Source organism: Styela clava, chromosome 5 (genome assembly GCF_964204865.1).
Source record: "Styela clava chromosome 5, kaStyClav1.hap1.2, whole genome shotgun sequence".
Taxonomy (NCBI): domain Eukaryota; kingdom Metazoa; phylum Chordata; class Ascidiacea; order Stolidobranchia; family Styelidae; genus Styela; species Styela clava.
The window spans coordinates 8377853-8400371 of NC_135254.1; the positions used below are offsets into that span (position 1 = coordinate 8377853).

At 36.3% G+C, this 22519-nt stretch overlaps 1 protein-coding gene across 1 annotated transcript in view; it reads left to right on the forward strand.

The window, feature by feature from the left end:
• Positions 1-1539: 1539 nt before the first annotated feature.
• Positions 1540-22519, forward strand: part of LOC120343807 (uncharacterized) — a 29170-nt gene continuing 8190 nt past the window's right edge. Inside the window, exons 1-7 of the mRNA XM_039412824.2 lie at positions 1540-1677; positions 5572-5662; positions 6467-6648; positions 7741-8927; positions 9579-9704; positions 21189-21322; positions 22094-22349. Coding sequence (XP_039268758.2) covers positions 1625-1677; positions 5572-5662; positions 6467-6648; positions 7741-8927; positions 9579-9704; positions 21189-21322; positions 22094-22349 — 2029 coding nt within the window. The 5' untranslated portion in view covers positions 1540-1624. The remainder of the gene's footprint in view (positions 1678-5571; positions 5663-6466; positions 6649-7740; positions 8928-9578; positions 9705-21188; positions 21323-22093; positions 22350-22519) is intronic.

Here is a 22519-nt window from a genome sequence, read left to right on the forward strand (position 1 = left end):
ATGGGCCGATTTTTTATCTTTTGATTTTCTTATTGTTACTGTTGTAAAACAACGCTTTCATCCTTGACTATCAGTTTTCAATATTTGTGCTATATAAGTTAAACAAAAGTTTTTCTTATGAAATCCCATATGGGGGTCGGTCGACCTTGTTGACTTTGCAGTCTTGCGCGTCCCCCTACGTTTATATTTTATAATCATTGTTGTTTTTTATTACTGCAATGTGCACTTTAATGATATTCGGAAATAAATCTTATCTATATGACGACCAGACAGAGCACAATGCTCAAGGCATCAACTAGGACTAGGATTACCATATTTTTGTGATCTCAAAGCGGGACGCCTCCAAAGTTCATATATGTGATTTTTGCACCTTCAAATTTTACGCTGGGGGTCAACATTTAAAACCATCATGACTGTCTGCATTGCCATTGACCATACTGTAATCAAAAGTTCATGCGCTGTTTGGCCAAATATTGGTTTCAGTTCGAAAAATAGAAATAAATTTACGTTAACGTTAAGCCCCCTTGTGGCGTACGGGGTTTAAGCGTAACAAAATGTAGCAATTATCCGCTAACAAAACAAAGAAACAAACAAAACCACGCACCCACCTTCAGTAAGAAGGCTAACGGTACGCTACACAGCAACAACAGTATCAAGAACATTGTTATTGTTCGTGTATCATGCTGACTGGTTGAACGCCAAAGCGGGACATTTGGCTGACCTGTCGGGACACCGGGACAAGACGTTGAAAAGCGTGTGGTAAGCCTACCTAGGACAGACTGTTATTTTAAAGCTGGATGACCGGTATCCATACAAGTGACCAATGGCTCACTTAAAAAGACTGATGCGCTGGAAAGCTATTACTTTTGTTTACTTTTTAAATTTCCTTAGAATTCTATGAAATCCGGAATATCACGAAAATAAGGCTGTTCTATTTTAATTGAATAGAAACATTTCCCCTGCAATACTCGAGTGGGTCCGTATTGAATATTTGTCGATCTTTTCAGCAAACTCAGTGCTCTCAACGATGCGATTTTCGTGTCCTCATATTTGAACGAAAACGTATTTTTTATTCATTGAATGATCTCGAAGGTTTAACTTGAATCTGTGAACATCTCTGTGAGGGCTTGATGTATACAAAATATGTAAAAAGCCTTAAATGCCCATTGAAGGTGGGATCGTCGATGGGAGAATTTTTGTTCACAGTTCGTTGCAGACATGTACGTTATTATTGACAATCGATACATCAAACAGACTCAAGTATAGTGTGAGAGGAAGGATAGCAAACACGCCTAATAGTTTTCTTAAACACCTAAATTTTGACAAATAATACATCAAACAGACTTAGCAATGTATGATGAAGAAAAGAAAACACAACTAATATTTGGGTAATTTGAGCATCTATGTACCTGAAAAATTGTAATCTTGATATTTAACACACGCTGCAGGATTTTAACAAAAGTAAATCTCCAAGCCTAAGGATATAAAAAGTGTATATGTATTAATATTTGTCCATCTATTCTCTTACCAAATAGTTAGGCAATTGGTACTTTGGAATAATTTGTTAAGTTCAAAATCCTTGCACCATCGACAACTGACCAATGAAAAAGGAAGCAATCTGAAAATGACCTCTCTGCACTCAAGAAGAAAGTCGAAAATGGCATCATCTCAAGTTAGGTACGTGTTTATCATAACTGTTTACTTTTCCGTAAGCGTGCATCAAGTCATTTACGAACACGAGCAAAGGGTGCGCATGACATGACACACAAAGTTGGCCACTAGGAATATATGAATATTGCATTGGTTTCGGCCTGGGAAACTGCTAACGGTGCGAAAACATTTAATGAGTCAAAAAATACACCTAATTCCATGGACAATGGAAATGCTTTCGTGAAAAGTACCGTCAAGTTACTCATTCGGAAAACTAGTGAACACAGCAGTTTATAAAATATCGTTCGTTTTGTAGGATGAGTTTACAATATTGCTGTGTTCCTTTTCTCGAATATGTTGAGTATATTCAAGAGTATTTTCCACTATAATTTGAAACAGAGGGTTTTCAATGACTTAATTATGTTTTTGGGAAAATTAAGATGATCACTAACACAAACGTATTTCTGTAACGTTTCGTCCGACCATGGGCAGACTTTCTCAGACAAGCACGTTAGAACAATAGCAAGAAAATCTTTGGTCGAACGAAACGTTACAGAAATACATTTGTGTTAGTGTGCAGCTGAACTCTTTAATTAGATAGAATAGTCATGATTATTCCAGCTACAGCATCTTTGCAGTATACGCATACGGATCCACTAGCATGAGGGCATAGAAAAAAGGGTACTTCTGAAAATATGCGCACCAAGATGTCTCACAACCTGAACCTTGACCTGGTACACAACCTGAGTTCAGGTTGTGCGCCATCTTGGTGCGCGTATTTCAGGAGGTCCGAGAAAAGATAGGGAGTTAGTCTCGCGCAACTCAATTCAAAATTAATTAAGATGATCGATGTTAGTTAAACTCAGCCATACTTGTTATCACAGTTTTCGACCATCACAAGTTTTATCCCAATCGTGTCAACGTAGGATATCTCAAAATAAACAAATACCGTGTTTCCCCGAAAATAAAACTGTGTCTTATTTCAATTTAATAACACTAGGGCTTGTTTTAGGGGATGTCTTTTATTTTCATTTATTGAAAACAAAATCACAAAGTAGAGAATTACGAGATTTTCATATATACAAACATGAAACCGATATTCATTTACTGTTAAATAACAATTTCCTATTTTAAAAAACCGACTTTGGTCTTATTTTAAGGGGAGGACTTATATTAAAATCAGTTTTAAAATTCAGGCTAGGTCTTATTTGTATTTGAACTCCTGAATGAAATAAAAAAAATGTAGTATTATTACCACCATATCAACAAAAACCAATGTAATTGTATTTGTATTTTTGGTTATTAAATGCCACAAAAAGTCAAACAAAATGGCAAAAACTTTAAACGTGTGATGTCATTGATCGGAACTCACGTCCAATCACCGATTGCCAAACAAAACATATACGTAAAAACACAAGCGTAAAAAAGAGATATATACTATCTGCTTGGAAACATACCATCACAAATGACATCATAACAACAACGCAACACGGATTCATTCAACTAGAGTTTGTACTTTGAGTTATAATATTTATATGAACTAAAACTAAATACTAAACGACTCGGCGCTGTGGCGCATCGTGCTAAGCGTTAGGAATATTCTCGATCTGATCACCTTGCGTCGGTTCGCAAGGTCGAATCCCATGCGGGGATAGTTATATGCGAGAGGATTGCTGAACTCCTCGCCGTCGTAGGGTAGGTCGTAGGGTGGTTCACGTAACCGCTGGTTGGTACGGCTTCCTCCACCATCAAGTCTAAACAAAGAACTGGCTAACTAATCCTATACCCCACATGGACTGGTTCGCCATTTGCTTAAGACATCTTATCGGCTTTTTTTCTCCTCTGGAACTATTTAAATCCTATCCCTCGACTGATGACGTGATATTGATTCAGTTCAATGTTTACACAACAGCAATATAACTACACAAAATGAATCATTTATCACTTCTGTAGTGGTCACCCCGGCTTTGACGAACAAATCAAGATTTTCGAGCGTGCCTATTTCCGTTCACCTTCCATTCTCCATATCACCAGGGGTGGCCAAAATCGAATATTTAACAATGTTTTCGAATATGAAATATCAAATGCATTCTGAATTAGGGCCACATCCACATGGAAAATGACATAATTTACTATATCTTCAGTTTGATCACATCTTAAGCGACACAAAAACAAAACGTCATTATTTTTTCTGTGGTGTTTCTACCACTTGATATATCGTACGTTTTGATCTGCTTGTGCAGGGGTTGGCAACGTTTTTGTTCCGGTGTGCCATATTTTAAAATTTAATGTCAAGATATACGTTAGCGTGCCGATGAAAAATTGCGTTTTATAATCGGACATGAGAACAGTACAAATTAACGTAAAATTGCTTGGATAGTTTGAACTACCTAAAGTTATGCGTAAATGTAAATTTCACGACAAATTATTGAGGTTATTTTTTATTTATATATGCAAAAAAATATTCACTATGACCATCTATTTTAGTGGAATTCTGCCTTTGCTTTTTCTAACTCGGTGCAGACCTTGGGAGATTTTTATTCCAGAGAATGGCATTTTTATTTGGCACATCCTCAAAGAGAACTTTGTAACGATTGATAAATACTTCTTTAATGAAATTACCATCGGTATGAGGCTTTCCGCGATTGACGATACATTCTACATTATGTATCTACTTTCCGTACTTGTGAATTGTACTGCGAGTGAATTTTTTTAAAATACTACTTTGTTTTTCGTAGCGAAAAAGCGCTTTTTTTAGAAGCTTCAATCTTTTCAGAATCACTGTTTAATATTTTTTGTGTCTTTTTTCGAAATCAAGTTTAATACTCGAGGTACGACAAATGACGTTTTCACAGCAGATTGTACATACAGTTCTGCCATTACGACAAGCAATCACAAAATCTGTTGGCAACAATTCTTGAAATTGACCCACATCTGATTTTGCCATCTTGGCTTCAGACATCGCATTTATCATCATGGTTAAAACGGAATAAAATGCAAATACCACCATGCGAGGGAACAATAATGATGTACAATCAATGAAAAAAAAAGATATAATGACGAATCAATGAAATTAAACACAGCAATTATATGCGTTTCCCATCGACTTCATTATTTTAACATTTTGAAACGTGTTTTTGGAAAAATGTTGACGACGCCGCGTGCCGTATAAAATCTCCTGGCGGGAGTTGCCGACACTAGTGCTTTTCTAGCGACTCAAAATCACTAATCTTCAAATGAAAATATTTGTAAATTATCCCAGCATATCACCATTGAAGATCACACAGATTTGAAATTTCACTCTTAAAACCCTTCAGTCATACAACATCGCCATGGCATCGGAATAAAATACAACAATCAATCATGCGCCATTAATAAAATGCGACTTGAAAAATACCAGTCAGCAATGCATTGATTTAGCAACTGCTCTGCACATTGACTATCACCTCACATCGTACCTGTTAAATGCGATTATAATACAGCAGTTGTAAGACACTATAAGCTCCCTCTATATTATCTCCCATTTCCTTTTTGATCTCCTTCACTCTCCATTACCATGTCCATTTTTCAGTTTTGGTCTCAACCTCTTCATCCTAATGTTTTGATGTTTTCACCATTTTTTCTCTTCTCTTTTTTTCTTGTCTCTTTGTTGCCTCCAACTATTGTCAAATTTTTATTCTATTTAATATTATCTTTCTATTTTTCTTGATCTATTTGAGTTTGATCTGACTTATAACCTTCCCTCCCATTAGTGCAAAACCAACAAACATCAAAGCCTTCACACGTGTCTATTTTACCAGAATGTGAACTTGAATGAATTAGAAATCAACCCAACACGTAACCCCGACTTTCAATACCAAGCATTTTACATCCTTTAACACCATTATCACCCACTCTTATGTATTTCTGATATCATTTTAGTTCATTTGTCGACGGTGATGATCAAGACCATCGGGAAGGAATTTTTGATCAATTCTCGGAAGATTCATCTCCTGAAATGTATTACTACACGGTAAGTTTTATTTACAAGGGCATGTTTTACACAATTCATTGTGGTCTATGAAATCTAATTTGTTACTCTTTGAAAGACATTCTATGAATGAATATTCACGAAATATAACATAGTTTATCATGACTAATTTCACAGTTGGAAAGATCGGCAGAACGTAATTGACCAAAGAAGTTGTCATCAATTTGTTTTTTTTCGTGTTACTGTTACAATTCAAACAATTTTTCTTCATTGAAAGGAAAAAATCCCTAATAAGAGATATATATTTAAAAAAAATTTCTTTGGTTCCTGCGGGATAAAAACATGAATTAGTAGCCGAAAGATTAAGGGAATGCCCATTTTATAGTAACATAAAAGGTCATCATGACGTTTATTTACGTGACACATTGTACCACCATGATGTCTCTGTAAGTTTGTTCCTTCAAGTTCAATACTTGACCTTCCGTGAAGCTCAAGCAAAGTGCGGCGTGACGTCACATTTAAGCAAATAATAATCAGAATTTTAACCGCCCCGAGGCTATGCTGCTCACATAACAATACCTTGACAAAGCTCGATATAACTCATTACCAAATGCTAATATTTTACAATAACACCGAAAAATGAAGGCTCTGAGTTTTCCTGTGGTATAATATGCCTATAGGCAAAGTTAGCGCAAGCATGTGATCTCGTTTATAGCATTCATGTTTCTTGATGTTTACGTCAAAATCGTTAGTGCTATGAAGGACAGTAATGCTTACCAGATAGATGCAAATTGTATCTTATAAATTTTTTAAGGCACTCAATAATATAAAACTAAATTAAAACAGGTTTACAGCAGTTCAGACAGCGAGGGTAATCTTACGATTCAAGACGTTACGAGAGAAAAATTTGGTTCTGATGTAAAGGAGTTAACTGGGGAAGAAAACGGAGAAATGGAAGACGATTCTGAGGTTACTAAACAAAGATACGGTTTTCGAACTAGAAGGCTGAAAAGGCAAAGAGATGACGAGTGAGTTGTTCATATTAAAAATATCCTATTTAGGTTTGCGACTTTTTTATTAAACCTAAATGTGGATTTGCGAGATGTGTAACTATCCGTCGTTCCACTTTTCCGTGTACTGCGGTATTCGTATGTTACCTGTGTCAACCCAATGCTAATTCAATAAGGTAAAATTATTTGAATATCACTTCACATAACATAAGTTTAACCGAGTTTTCATCGAAGCAAAGTCTCTTTTTGTAGTCGAAATTTGCTTTTCACCATTGCTCCCACAGTTGATGTTTTGTTCTAATAAGTTTTGAGTTAAATCCTAATAACTTGGAAGTAAATGACTGAAACTATCTTATGTTGTTTAATCAATATCGTGGACTCGTGGTATTATTATTCACCACCAGTGGGAACAAGTGTCCGAGGTCATGTGTGCAACCACACAATTTGAGATCAAGTCATATATGGCTCTTAAAAAGAGACTCATTTGTATGAGCAAGCTCAATTGTGTTCCTTCTTTGTTGAGATGATCTATCTATGAGAAAGAGCTATTCTGGAACATTATTGTAGGTCGTTTAAACCGATTACCAGAATATCTATTATAAACAAGATTTATGGTGTCGTTAATTATCTTTTTCTGTGTGCTTCAGTCGATCCTCAATTGGCCAAGTAAATTTCAAGTATAAATTCGCGTTCAAGATAAAGCATGAACGATTGGCGCGAATGTGCTAAGCGTTAGGGATACGTTTGTCATCGAACCCTGCGTGGGTTCACTGGTCCGAATCCCGTGGAGGGTAATTGTGTGCGGGGGATTGCTGAACTCCTCGGCGATGTAGGGTAGTTAGAGTGACCGCTAGTCGGTTATTGTTTTCTCCTCCACGAAGCCCGTTTCTATGAAACAAATAACTAAACTAATCCCCTAATCTACACGAACTGGTAACGAGACGAGAGGCCGTGGAGTAAGTATGATTAAGCCGTCTCACCACCCTCCCCCTCCCACGGGATAAATATGTAAATCGTATCCTCTTATTTCATTATACATTGTTTTCCTGGAATTGTTTTTTGTTTGTGTCTTCATGTATTTATTACCAATTTCATTCCTTATATTTTCAGGATTAACACCGCGTTTTACACAAACAGCAGCGATGAATCGGCCAATGAAGGTTTCGGTTATCTCATGTCATCTGATGACGAAACTTATGACATCGCGTCAGACAATTGGGCTTTTGTAAGAGGTGCAAAAAAGAAAACAAATTCAGAAACAAAGAAAAAAAGCGAAGAAGCTAAGAAAAAAAATGAAGGTTCCCCAAAAATGAAACCAAAAGCTAAATCAAAACCAAATTTACTAAAGATTAAAATAAAAGCAGCTTTTACGGGCAAAAAATCAAAATCAAAAAAGGACCAAACGAGTACAGTTACGGCGCCCAAAACGGATGAAAAACTTCCTAAAGTCGAAAAGGCGGGTAGCGATGCGAGCCCCGAAAAGATACCGAAAATAAGCCCTAAAAGGAAGCTGCCAATAAAAGCTAGATTCAAATCTGCGAATCTTATGTCGTCATTCACTACCGAGAAGTCCCCACCGCCAATCCCAGCAGCAGTTACCCCCGTTTCTTCATTTCCGAAGAAAAGTCCTAACCGAATAAGGTGTGGTTACAATCCGAAAGCCCCCAAAATACCAGAATTACGTCACATTCGTCGAAGACAGTTGCGACAAAACCCAAAACGGGTGTTAAGTGCTGATGCAAACGCTCTAGATGACGGGACTTCATCGAGTGATGATGAAACTGCGGAAGAGATAACCAAAACAATGCGACGCACTTCTTTATACAGCTTACGAGCATCATCTAGGGGCGGAACAAAACGCAAAGTATCTAAGTCACTCGATGTCGACGAGCGGTTCAACAACTCTTCCACTACGGCTAAATCGACCGATAATATCCTCACACCAAAGACTTCCCCACGTAAACGAGGTTTAAAGCTTGTTATTCGTCGAGACAGTCTAGATCAAAATATCCCCAAAACCCCGTTGGACAACGATTCCAAAGCAGAACAAACGAGTCCAAAACGCGTCAGTGAAAACAATCAAACTGTCCCTGTATCTTCGACCACAGCTGACAAAACAAGAGATGTAACCCCGAAGCAAAATTTATCTCCCAAAATGATCCCGAAAGTTGTATTGGAAAGATCCCCAAAGATGACAGGATCTTCGTGCACAAACACACCAGAATCCACTGCTCACGACAAGAAAAACGGTGACGAGAGTAATTTATGCAAAACCCAGGAAATATTAGCAATGCAAGGTGAACGGATCTGTTATGATTGAATGTCAATATTTTGATGAATTATCAGAATTCCTTTGATTACTAATATTACTTGTCTTGGCACGTAAAGAGGGTGACAATCATAGCCGTGGTCATGCAGGGGCCCCAACGTATGTTTTTTTGAAAAGCTTTCGCTTTATTTGCAGCGAGACGCAAACCCGTGTCTTTTCCAACACTAATTTGCTCTATTCGTGATCAATTCACTAACCCGGCAATTTTAACTTACTATGAAGTATGAACCAACCGAGAAAGATTGAATAACTTGATAGCTAAGTAAATGTGCGGAGAGCTTCCTTAAGCTATTGTTATATATCCTATTCAGAGCGAGTAATCGTGGTTTCACGTTATAAAAAATTTTGGTCCCCACAAAATCTACGCTGTCTGTCTACGCATTTGGTGACAAAAATTACTCCCCAATGTATTCGTTTTGGAATTGTGTAACGGAATGATATTAAATTAGTTCAATATGAAAACCCACCTGAAAGTGGTTTTTATCTACGTGATCAAGTTTGACCTCAATAATAAACGCATGAGTCCTGTGAAAATATTTGCTTCAGAAATTTATTTATTTAAATACTATTTAAAATTTCCTGTGGCTAATTTAGTATAAGACTTGTATTTTATATTTAGATGTTCCCGCCGAAGCTGCGTCACAATCTTCTGCTGCTGATAAAGATATTGACTGTTCCGTCACAAGTAAAACAGTCGATGACGAAACAATAAAAAAGAAAAAGCCTCGGAAAAAGAAGAAAAAAGGTATTTGTTTACTTTTGGAGAATTTCAACATATCATGCTGATCTTTGATAACTTAGCCCGGGGGTCGGCAACCTACGGCCCCGGGGGCCAGATCCGCCCGCGTAGTAGAATGAACCGGCCCGCGACGCTTTACTGAATTGTAGCGACAAAACGCAGTTTTGACGATGAATTAATTTTATAACCCACGCTCGAGGAGTTAGATTATATTCATTACGTAACAGATTTTATTGGGAGACAGGTGTAGATTAAATTATGACCGAAAAACTTGGTGAACAGCTACTTGTTTAACGAGGTTATAATTTAATTATACCTAGACAAATGGCAACACGCAGAAAAGTTGATACTGAGTGCATTGGATTCAATGGCTGAGAAAATATTTGAATGGAGCTTCTTTAGATGCAATGCAGTAGGGAAATAAAATCCACATAATATACGAGAGATGTATCACTGCTTGATTTTTATAAGAAGTATCTTGAAGGAATTCTCTATCCAAATTTGATAAACCATGCAAAAAAATTCAAATCGATTTTTGGAAGTACGTATGCGTTCGAACAATTATTTTTGAAAATGAACATTACAAGGAACAATCTGAACTGAGAACTCGGATTAGTGATGCCCATTTAGAAATAGTTCTAATTTTGACCTCATCCAGTGTGCCCGCCTGATGTCAAATAAACATCAAGCGTGATGCAACAACAAGTGTCACATTAAATATCATTTGTAAAAATGGACGACTGAGTTGAGTTCACGAGTTGTCGCAGTCTTCGCGTCCTGTTTGAAATATAAAATTTCAACTTCTGATCTCTGTGAAAAAAATTGTGATTCATCGGCCATCCGTTCGATTTTTACCTTTTTAAAAATATGTGCGGCCCGCCATGACTTGCAACCTTTAATTTTGGCCCGCGAGAGACAAAAATTTGTCGGCCCTTTCACTTAGCCATTGGTAACATGAATTATGTGATACTTCTAATTTAGTTCATGCGGCATCAGGAAAGGGAAATATATTTGGTTGGCTTTTCAACAAAGATGTACAGTTAACTGAAATTTCAGCATTTCTATGAATTAATTTCATAACCGCGGCACGCAATATATAAATGTATTTATCATTGTAGGTCCTTAGTTTTCCAGGAACATTTTGAACAAAACTTAACTCTATTCAATTTTCATTTAATTCTTTCTCTTGGTACTTGGTATAACCCCTGGATTAATTAGTTTCGGAAATTGTCTTTCACAAACTATTGAATTTCAAGAAATATAAAGGAGTTGTAGCAAACATTCAAGGAAGTTTGTCTAGTTTTTAGGTTCATTGCTAGCATATTTTGAAATTTGATTTTTTCTATGAAATGAAAAAACATTTTTTGAAAAACAAATTGGTGTACTCAGTGACCCGTGAAAAACAGAACCCTTCGTTTTAAATTACCGGTACTTCCACGGAAATGAAAACAATAATTATTTAATTTTGTTTGTGTTTAACTTTGCTTGTGTATAAGTAAACCCAAAAGTTTCGGACATATATTACTCTGAGTTCTCTCTAGATCAGGGGTGGGCAAAGTTTTTGAACCAGGGGCCAAACTTTGGAAAAGATTGGCGGGCCATGTAAGTGTGACTACATATTATGAACAATATTTACAGTGTTACAAAGCAAAGGTGTAGTACAATAAGCCCCGTGCCAAAACCCTAAATTCAACCGCAATCACAACAAATTCCTTGAGCTATTTTAGCCGAAACATCAACATTTGATTTTCGGTTGGGGTAGCACCAGGCGGGCCAGATTGAATTAACCAACGGGTCGGATTTGGCCCGCGAGGCGTACTTTGCCAATGTCTGCTCCAGATTTAGAGTATGTTTCAAATGACCTCTATGACGTTGGAGCCGACAGACTTGCATCTATTTCGCAAAATTTTCATAAACATTAATCAAAATTATCTACAAAATTTTTAATCAAAAACATCTTAACACATAACATAGAATCATTCATATACTTTCCATAACCATTTTCATATATTTACTATTTCGTATATATCCTAACTCAGAACAGTGCGACAAGTGTGGAGTGAGGGGGGCACGACGTTTTTGAGACACTGCCGAGCATACAGTGATGTCATCTTAGAAAATTGCAGTTATGACCACACAAACGATAATGCTTTTTTATATTTATTAAAATTACTTTCATCTTGTAAGACTACACATTTCATTTTCACTATTGCAGGGATATTGTTATGACATGCTTATCGAACCAAAATAAAAAGATCATAACAAATTATGTTTCAATTTCTCCGCTGAGTGCAAATTTTTGAAAATATCAATTATCCCTCAGTAGATACACAATGAAAAAAAATAACATGCAACTCGGAAGTATATAATATAGACAGGGGTGGGCAAGGTTTTTTGACCAGGGGCCAAAAATTTTGCCCACCTAGACTGGCGGGCCACGTAAGTGTGACGTAAAAAGTTACATTTTATGAACAATATTTACAGTTTTATAAAATCAGAAGTGGAAAACAATAAGCCTTGCGCTAAAAATAAATTTAATCGCAATCTCAACAAATTCATCGAGCTATTCTTTATTTAAAACATCGAAATTTAGTTTTAGTTTGGTTGTGGCAGCAATAGGTGGACCAGATTGAAGTACTCAGTGGGCCGGATTTGGCCTGCGGGCTGTAGCTTGTCCATGTCATATATGGAGTGATTAATGTATAGTTTTTTTAGAGACGCCGTAGAATCTGAAGAAAAGTCAAAATGGCTGAAGTTGATCATAGTTGACACTTCAATGAATTCGATATATCCCCACGAATTTGCCAGTCGTGATAGAATTTATTTTTTATTCGAAAGTTTGTAGATTCTAAATGTGGCATGATACGATCGCAAACCCTTCTCCCAAAAAAATTCATTTTACCGATTGTACTCAAATTGAAAATATATTGCTGAAACCACGAACTCCACTTTGATCTCAATTGTCAAACCCTTTCTCTTTTCGTTGATAAAAATTTTAAAACAATTTTATATGCATTTATTGGGCAGTGAACTCGAAAATAGAGATAATTTCACCAATATAATGGAAAATTATTTTCCATACATATTCATTTTCGATTTAGTTTTTATTTATTTTATTATTAAATGTTATCATCATTATTGTTAGCAGTGATCCTTGATGCTTGTTATTCATGCCATTTGTAATATTCAACTTAGTTAGTCATTGGAATGTTTCGAATTTGACGTAAATGCCCAATTTGCATTAAATAAACTTGCAGCCGCTGCGCATGGACCAAAAATATGGCATGTGAATCACATTAATATATTGTGTAGCAAAATTAAATAGCCATGCTTGTTGCGAATAGATCATTGGTGCATTAAAAGTACAAAGGTAGTGATAATATTACTCACTGTCCATGAGTTGGAGCAGGGGTGGACAAATTACGGCCCGCGGGCCAAATCCGGCTCGTGGGGTAATTCAATCTGGCCCGCCCGATGCTGCCACAACCTAACTGAAACTAAATATTGATGTCTTAGATAAAAAAAAAATAGCTAATGAATTTGTTGAGATTGCAATTAAATTTAGTTTTGGCACGAGGCCTATTGTTTTTCATTTTTGCATTTGTAACACTGTAAGAATTATTCATAAAATGTACTTTGTACGCCACATTCACATGGCCCGCCGGTCTAGGTGGGCGAAATTTTTTGCCCGCGGTCTAAAAACTTGCCCACCCCTGGGTTTGAGCGAACTTCATGTTAGACTGTTCATTCAAACAATTGGAGCTTCATCATTTCTTGTAAAGAGTGATACTTTTTGTGGGATCCTCTTAGTCCTCTTACCCACGTTATCTTTTCTTCCATGTCCCATCCCGCTTCTGCCCTTTCCTCTATTCTGCATAACAATTTCCATAAACTTGTCACGGGACTATGTTTGTTTCGATGTTCATCAGCACATAATATTATGAATATTATCACCAAAAATATCATTTAACTAAATACTTTAATGTTAAGATCGTTACGAAACGTATTGGTGAGTTGAATACGAAGCGAGAAAGATATAACCCTTTCGAAGTCAAATAAAATACCGAGAACACTGGGTATAATATTTGAGGCGAATATTTTATAATCTTTAAAAAAGAAGTTTACCAGCAATGAACTGATATGTTCGGATTCAAATATGTATTATCAAAAGTAGTATACAACGATTGGATTTCTATGTAACATAAATGTTGCGACAAAAGCATTTTAACAAAAATACTCTAGTAGCTTATCGTATTAGAACACTTTACCAGTGACCGATAAATTAGCATTCATATTCTTTGTATTTTCGAGTATTCGCTTTGTTCATTTACCTATAAAGAAATAAAATAATTGAGTTTTTTGGGAAGTTAGAGGCAGATTTATATATATATCGTTAAATAACTAACTCTTTGAGGATAAAATGTAAATTGGTGAACTTGTTAGGAAGTTTACTATCCCAATTTTATTATCGATTGCAAACTCAAATGTATTGTAGCATTCGAAATTCATTACACGTTTAAAATAAACGTTTAACAAACGTAAATTTTACGAAGTTGGTAATTTCTTTAACCTCGTGATAAGATTGCTACATTTTTCGACATGTTGCATTAAAAAACGTGTAATTCGTACGTGTTATGTCAACAGCTTACTGTTTATATTAGGGATTCGCAGAAGGCAATGTCAACAAACGCTTTGAGTAGGCAAAGGTATATCTATTATCAACCTAACCCGAGACGCCCTCTTGGTGGCACTGATGCATTGTTTGAGTAAATATATGTTATGCACAACACTGTATTGCTAAGGAGCTTGTAAGGGCATTGTCAATATTCTGAAATTCATCTCTCACGTATTGTTTTATGTTTAATTACGCAGCGTTGTTTAATATGATGTATGCTATTTAACAGGGAAATTCATAGAGGGATGTTGTTAATTTAGCGAGTCCTGAGTTTATTCGCGCTTTCATAAAATGCTTCCGGGAGAATTGAGCGATGGATACGCTAGTGAAGTGAAAGAAACAAACAGTTTGTTTTCTGTTTTGCTTAAAACGTAATGTTAAATGCTTCGAAAATTGTCAAGCAGAACTAAATTATATCTATACTGCATGTCAAATTATTAGCTTATATTAGACGCGGTGGTTCTTAAACGGTGGGACCTATAGACAATTTTTTGAGGGGGCGTGAAGCTAATTAAAAATATTTGCTGGATTTGATCTTGCAAAATTTCATTTATTCCATTATTTACGTTCCGTCCACGTATTTTCAACGCGTTTTTTAATAAAACATACGCTTTCGCCTCACTATCTGCTCTTGTTCATCTTAATGAGATTTGTATCGTGTATTAGCTGATAATGTCAGTACCTCGTCTTTGCTCAGAATTAAAAATTATAATAATGTAGCAATATTTTTATATCATGATTTGTCCGTATACATGGTTTTTTCACGTTTCGGGAGTTATGTGTGTTTCACATGATATATTTAATATTTTTGTAAGACCTTAAATGTTTACTTAAATTGCAATACGTGGCTATTAGCATATTGCACGAGAATGGGAAGAAATATCCCTTTTATTTTACAGTAGAAGGTTCTGTAATCTGAATAGTTAGATAGCAGGAAGATAATCAAGTCAGGATATGGTGATTTGTTTCAGGTTAAAATTTGTACACTTAAAGGTATATAGGAGTTGGACATGGTAAAATAAAATTTATTTTTGTAAGCTAAGCCGGCTTGTCGAGTTAGGTTCTTGTTTGTTGAGCTGAATTTAGGGCAAGTCTTAGGATTGATTTGAAAAAAGGTCTGCAAACCTTCAAGTTCTACATCATGCTCCTGCTGCAGAGACTTCGGATCAATTCATACCGTTTTCGTGCCGTTTTGTCAAAATAAACGGCCGATTTGCGACAATACATAAACAATAAATTCGCGTTGTCGACACGACGTTCCATGTCAGTCACTTTTCTTTTCTGCTTACTTCAGTCTCAGTAACAGAATAGGAGCTACAATTGTTTAGGCACACTCTTTGCATACTCTTTAGTTACAGGTCTAGATATAAGCATGAACAACACAGGGTCTAAGAAGACATTTAGTATATGAGTCGGCCATGTACGAAACAGCATGGGTAAATATATATTAATTGGATTCCAAGGCACAAGTATACTTTGCAACAATTACTAACATTGATATGTTGAATTTAGTCAATGACTACGGATGAGTATTTTTTAAATAAGCAAGTGGTTCCGTCTGCGATGCAACATACTCACAAAGTTAATTTGAAGAGCGGAACTGTGTTGCATCGATAAGGCTTTTATACGGTTAAGCTATTGTCGATTTTTGTGAAAATTACTTGCTCAATTTGACTATATGATTCCAATTCAAAGGTTTGTTTCTGGGATAAGCTGGGCATTGGGTAGACCTAGGAGAAAAGGCTTATATTCTGATTTTAATTTTGTGACATTATTTCAAAATGAAATGTGACTTCTTCGCAAATTTTGTGACTGCTAGCCCCCGTTAAGATTTTGCAATATGATTCATTGCTAAAGGTTCGGCTCATGGTTATGAAGCGATTACCCCAAAAGTATGTCTGTCTTACCAGAAAGAACTTTGTTTGGTCACAATGTTTTCATTTATTACAAGCGATGAGTTAAGTTGGAGAACCACTAGGTCAGTGGTTATTAAACGGTGGGGTGTGCCCCACAAGCGGTCGTGGACAATTTTTTGAGTGGGGGTGGAGCTAATTAAAAAAATATTTGTTAGATTTGATCTTGCCCGCCTCCTTTTGGATATTTACATTTCTTATTTTGTCAGCTAAAAACAACTACCCTAATGAAAATAACAACGAATTTTGCTTGTTTTTGAAAACTTTCTATTTATTTCATTATTTACGTTCCATCCACGAAATGTACTTTCGCCTTACTATCTGTTATTTGTGGCTTATTTTTTGCTATTTATTTTTGAGGTGGGGCGCGAGACTGACAAATTCTAAAAAGGGGGCGCGGCTCAAAATTTTGAAAACCACTGCACATAGGTATTAGAACGATAGGAAATGAATAATTGAGGTTGTATAGTTACAAAATGAATTTTAATGCATTCTTTACTTCTAACAATGTAACAAATCTGGTAAAAGCTGTTCGTTGTATAATGCATGTAAATTAATACTGAGCAAGCGCTCGTATGTGCAGCCTTCGTGTAGAGTTTCAATACATTAAACGGGATTAATTAATGAATCCTGCCATAATGTCCTACTGCTATTGAAGGGACAATTATGCTTCATTGTTCGGTATAACGACCGGAAAGATATACTTCAATGTTGTATTATAGATGGGCGACGACGGGGCACATCATCTCAGGTCAATGTTTGAATATATATACTTCACCAGATGGTTTGGATTTATTTGATATTTGAGCGTATGGGATTGCATAGTCATAATTACCATACGATTAATATTATATTTCAAATGCAAACAGTATATTAACAGAAAGTCTTGCAGATGGCGAAGTTAAAATTGGGTATTCACGTAGTGTGTGTACCAGTTCTGAGTTAGGCCACAATTTTATTCCGATTTTCTTTATTTTAGTTCTAGTGGGAGTTCGGGGACTGTCTGTGTTAGCCAAGTGAATATACCCCCTGCCCGTAGGTTTCACCCTTCACCCAACTTGATGTAAAATAGGCGAACAAAATAAGTTACCTTCATATTGGTACACATACTTGGCGCCCAAGATTGTGATATACGGAAAACTCATCTTAGTATTTTTGTTAACGGGCTATTTTGAACTGTATGAACGTAGCAAAACTATTTAATTTGCAAATTAAATCGTTTTGCTAACACCGGTTGTGCTTCATTTATCATCGATATGAATTTTTCCGTTGGCAATAATGCCCTGGTTAGGGTATATTGAGAACTGGGAACTCCTGAAGTATGCGCACCAAGATGGCGCACAACCTGAACTCGGGTTGTGCACCAGGTTAGGGTTCAGGTTATGCGACATCTTAGTGCGCATACTTCAGGAGTACCGAGAACTGAATTCATAACAAAATTGAAATTGTAAAGGGACTTTATGGACACTCTGTATAGTTCTATATTTTTATATGGAGCTTATCACTTGTCGGAATGACGCGTGGAATCAGGAATACTTTGCAAGTTTGCTAACCTATGGTACTGCTATACTCGTTTATTTCATGAGTCATCCCAGGCCCACTTACACAAAAGAATGTATCAAACGTTATGTGATACCGAAGCCGACGATGTAGGTCCGGATATCCGGAGGTGCCGGTTATACATTTTGATTTTTAACTTGTGTGTCAATGCAACGCAATAGTGCTCTTCTTTATAGTTATATATATTTGACTTGCAAATTGTGTGTTAATATTACATATATACATATAAAGTTCGATAATCGTATTTGTGAAAAAAGCCTGAATTTTTTCAAAAGAAAATCAAAAATTCCTTTGCATTGTAGTACATTCTTCTGTAAACTGAAAATTCCGGCTTTGGCTCCGACCATATGCTCTAAAAATTGAGAACATCAGTTTCAGCGTAGAGAATTTTTCTATGGGTTTTTATGGGTCGTTAGTAGAGTGTCTTAAAATGAGATAGATGCGTATGTAGGGAGATTTATTGTTTTGTTAAATCATACATTATGTTATATAATCAAGAATAACATAACTCAAAAGTAAAAGATTTCATTAATTGACTGAATACAACGATGCGGCCACCCACGGTTATGAGTATGCAACCAGATTGACAGGCGTAAATATTGAATAATATTTCTAAAAAGGGAATTTTTGCCTTTGTGGAATACATTTTTCATCCCAGACGGGGAGGTTTGGGGAGCCGAAGTGGAAATCGGAGCCGCGATATTTTGCGTGAAGTCGGGGCTGAAGCATGCATGGTAGTGGCCACCCTTAGAAACCTCAATAGCTTTGGAGACGGCGAAGAAGCTCAAATCCGAGGCCAAAAATGTTCTGAACCTGGGACCTGAGCGACAATGGCTCCGGAGCCATTATGTTGTCATAGCAGCTCCCAAGTCCTGCAAACGAAAACATAATATAACATTTTTATTGGTTAATTCTTCGCTAAGCAGCTTCTCATTTTTTTGAATATTCTGGTGGAAGTTTCACGATTTTATTCTTAGTAATTGTTACTTAATAATCTATCAAAATATTTCATTATTTTATTACCTAATGGGCTAACTAATCACCGGCATTCAATTAAGCGCATTTTTGTCTCATTTCGTCCTCGTGTAGTCTAGAGGAGGAGGAAAAGGATGATTTACATATTTATCCCGGGGGAGAGGAAAGCCCATGGGCTTGCACGGCCTCTCGTCCAGTCCGTGTCGAATATGGGATTAGTTAGCCAGTTATTTGTTTTCATATGCATGGACTTGATGGTGGAGGAAGCAATCCTCTCGCACGTAATTAACCCCGCATGCCAATCCACGCGGGGTGATTAGAGGTGCGATGATGAGCATATTTCTGACGCGTAGCACGATGCGCCACACCGCCGAGGACAGCAATGTTCATATTACATATTAGTTGTGTGATCTGTCAATGTCGCTAAAATAATAGCGATTTTCCTTCCCGAATATCATATTCAGAGTGCACTGTCGGATGTCCTTGTGTTATGCGTTTGTTAAATATGATGTTGAGGTCAATATGTTCCAAAATTTAGCGCAAACTTCACAAATAATTCGTGGTAACGCTGTGTCATTTAATTGGTTTAAATTCACTTCCTTTCTTCAGTGAGAAACGAGTTCAAATAATTGTGTTTTAGTGCAAGTTAGAAGAGTTATTTATTTGTATGTCGGTCGAATTATTAGTATAATCATTATTGAATGTTGTGCAAATATAATTTACTGAACAACCAGCGATGTTATTTCTAGAACACCAAGTTTGTTAAATATTAATAAAACACCCGACATTCTCGTTACGATAATACATCCAAGTATCTCGTCATATGATCATTCATAGACAGTGTAACATTGACAATCAAGGGCATTTCTAGGCCAAAACAACCTCAGTGGGCAATTTTGAGTTTGTCAAGTATTAAGTTAAGGCCAATTTGTTTCTAAAAGTGACAGATGACAGTATAACATTGACAATCTATGGGAAATTTGAGGCAGTGTTGGTATCAGCAGATTATTGTTGAATTGTTATAGATTAGAAGTAAAGTTATTGGTACTCCTGTAGTATGCGAACCAAGATGGCGGACACCGCAACGTAGTATTAGGTTAGGGTTAGGCCATAATTTTAATCCAATTTATCTCATTTTAGTTATACACGAGTTCGGGACTAGACAAGTGACTCCCGTAGTATTTGTACCTGGAATTATGGCCCAACTCTAATCTGGCACACATACCACGTTCTGGTGTCCGCCATCTTGATTCGCATACTACAGGAGTACCCTGTTATTACACTCTTTGTAGATCATACACATAACTATTTAAGTGCATAGATTTAATCTGATATTGTGATATATATTAAGCTACTTTCCACCTGACTTTGTTTGGACTTCTCCATAGTTAAAGTTTAATAGTTTCTGGTCTTAGTTTATAGGGTTCATTGTGTCAATATGACCCACCTGACAATATCAACATTTAATAACAACAGCCAATACGCGAGAAAAATCAGTAGTGAGAGGTGTTTGAAAATTTCTAGTATCATTTTTGGAATATTTTTATTGCATTAAAATACGTGATCTCGGCTATATTCATACCAAAATTTCAAAATATTGTTTTTACCTATTGTCTGTAAAACGTCGAATAGTTGCTGTGCAGGTTATTTTTTTTCGATTGTACTTTTTTCATACCTCGGTAAAATTAGATCGGTGTAATTTGCTAGAATGTTTTTCGAAGGTATTTATATCATGAGTTTTACTTCCCACGTACCGGACAATTCAGATTACCAATGATGTATATTCAATTCACATCCTCGCTGTTCACACAAAAAAACGAAACTAAAAGTTTATTTGGTATTTCTGAGAATGGCGGGTGGTAGTGTTCAAGCTAGCTATTATGTTCTGAAGCCTAAAGCAATCGAATGCTTTTGCGAATGATAAAAATAGAGTTTTTCATTAATAAATCCCAATGTTATTAGTGTAGTGTAATAAAGGCATACCGCCAAGAGGGTCCTCCGGTAGTGTGTGAACCACGTTAGGCCATAATTTTATTCCGATTTTCCTTTTTTAAGTTCTATTACGAGTTCGGGACTGTCTGTGATAGCCAAGTGAATATACCCTCTGCCCATAGGTTTCAGTACCTTTACACAACTTGATGTAAAATAGGCGAACAAAACTAGATACATCCGCATTGGTACACACACTTCTGGAGCGCCATCAAGAGTACTAAAGCAGCAGATATCGAAGAGCATTGATCGAATACTCTTGCTGAAAGGCATTTATATTTGACTAGAAAATTGAAATTCATGAATGTTATTTTACCATTTTTACTCCCATTATTCAGTATTAAGTTGTATATGATGTAGCATCTTAATGTTTATTAGATCGAGGACGCGCTGGAATTTCTGCGGGAACTGAAGACACATTGGACGGCGAAGATACTGCTATGCGATTGGCAATGGAATTACCAAATCATAACTGGCTCGTCAAACATCTAATCAAGGAAAACAAAATTAAGGTTAGGAAATGTTTTTTTATACAGTTAAGAAAGTCTTCCTGAATGCATGATGCATTATGTCAACTATTAACAATTCCTGCGCAACGTTAAGTCTGTAGAAGATTTGGTACTCCCGAAGTATATGTACCAGGTTAGGGTTAGGCCATAATTTAATTCTGATTTTTCGATAAACTGAGCATATATTTTAGTTCTTTTTTTAAGTTCGGAGACTGTCTGTGTTAGCCAATGAATATACCCCCTGCCAATATGTTCCATTCCCTTCACACAACCCGATGTAAAATATAGGCGAACAAAATTAGTTAACTCCATATTGGTACATACACTTCTGGAGCGCCAAAGATTTTGCCTCCCCCAGCTTGAGAGTCCAGTTTTTATTTACGGAATACTTATGAAAACAAAATGTAAACAATGATATACCTGATGGTCAATTGTTTTTTTAATACTGGTCACTCAGTATTTCCTATTCTTTTTTGATAAATTTCTCTTTTGCCTACGTTGAATCTCATTTTTCGTCCTTCACTAAGCATTATAGGGTCATAAACTAGTGATACGATACGCGCAAAACGCACTCTGGCTTTCGCATAATTTGAATAGGGAATAGTTCATGTTTCCATGAATATATATTACAAGTATACTAAATTTCAAATGAGTATTAGGTATAAAACACCAAATACGAAGTAATATTTCCACCCCAAGACAACAAAATCAAACCCTCCCCTCTGGTTGGGAATCGTTACACGATCGTTACATAATATTTTATTGAAATGACAGGCAGAGGACGACAAGCCATTGAACAACAACCAAATTCAAGAGTCGAATGCGGGAGAACAAAGTGCAGGATTAGAACCCGCCACCAATCCGAGTATACCTACTACTGTCAAAGATCAGTACAAGGTTGGCAATTCAGCAGAGGGTGGAGATTTAAAAAACAACGATCCAGCGAACAACAGCGATCCGGATAAAAGCAGGGACGTTGACTCTCAAACGAATTCAGAAAATTTGAAACCTGCGTCGACTGGAGTGAAAGGTATGAAAAGAAAACTGAATATGTGATACAGTGATGGTATTATTGCTTTTAAAAATCAGTTTCAGTTCGAAAAATGTAACAAAAATTGTACTTTTGTTGCCCAGAGGGTCTCGAATATTTAAACTTATAAAGAGAAATCATTTTGTCACATATGCATATTCAATAAAAAT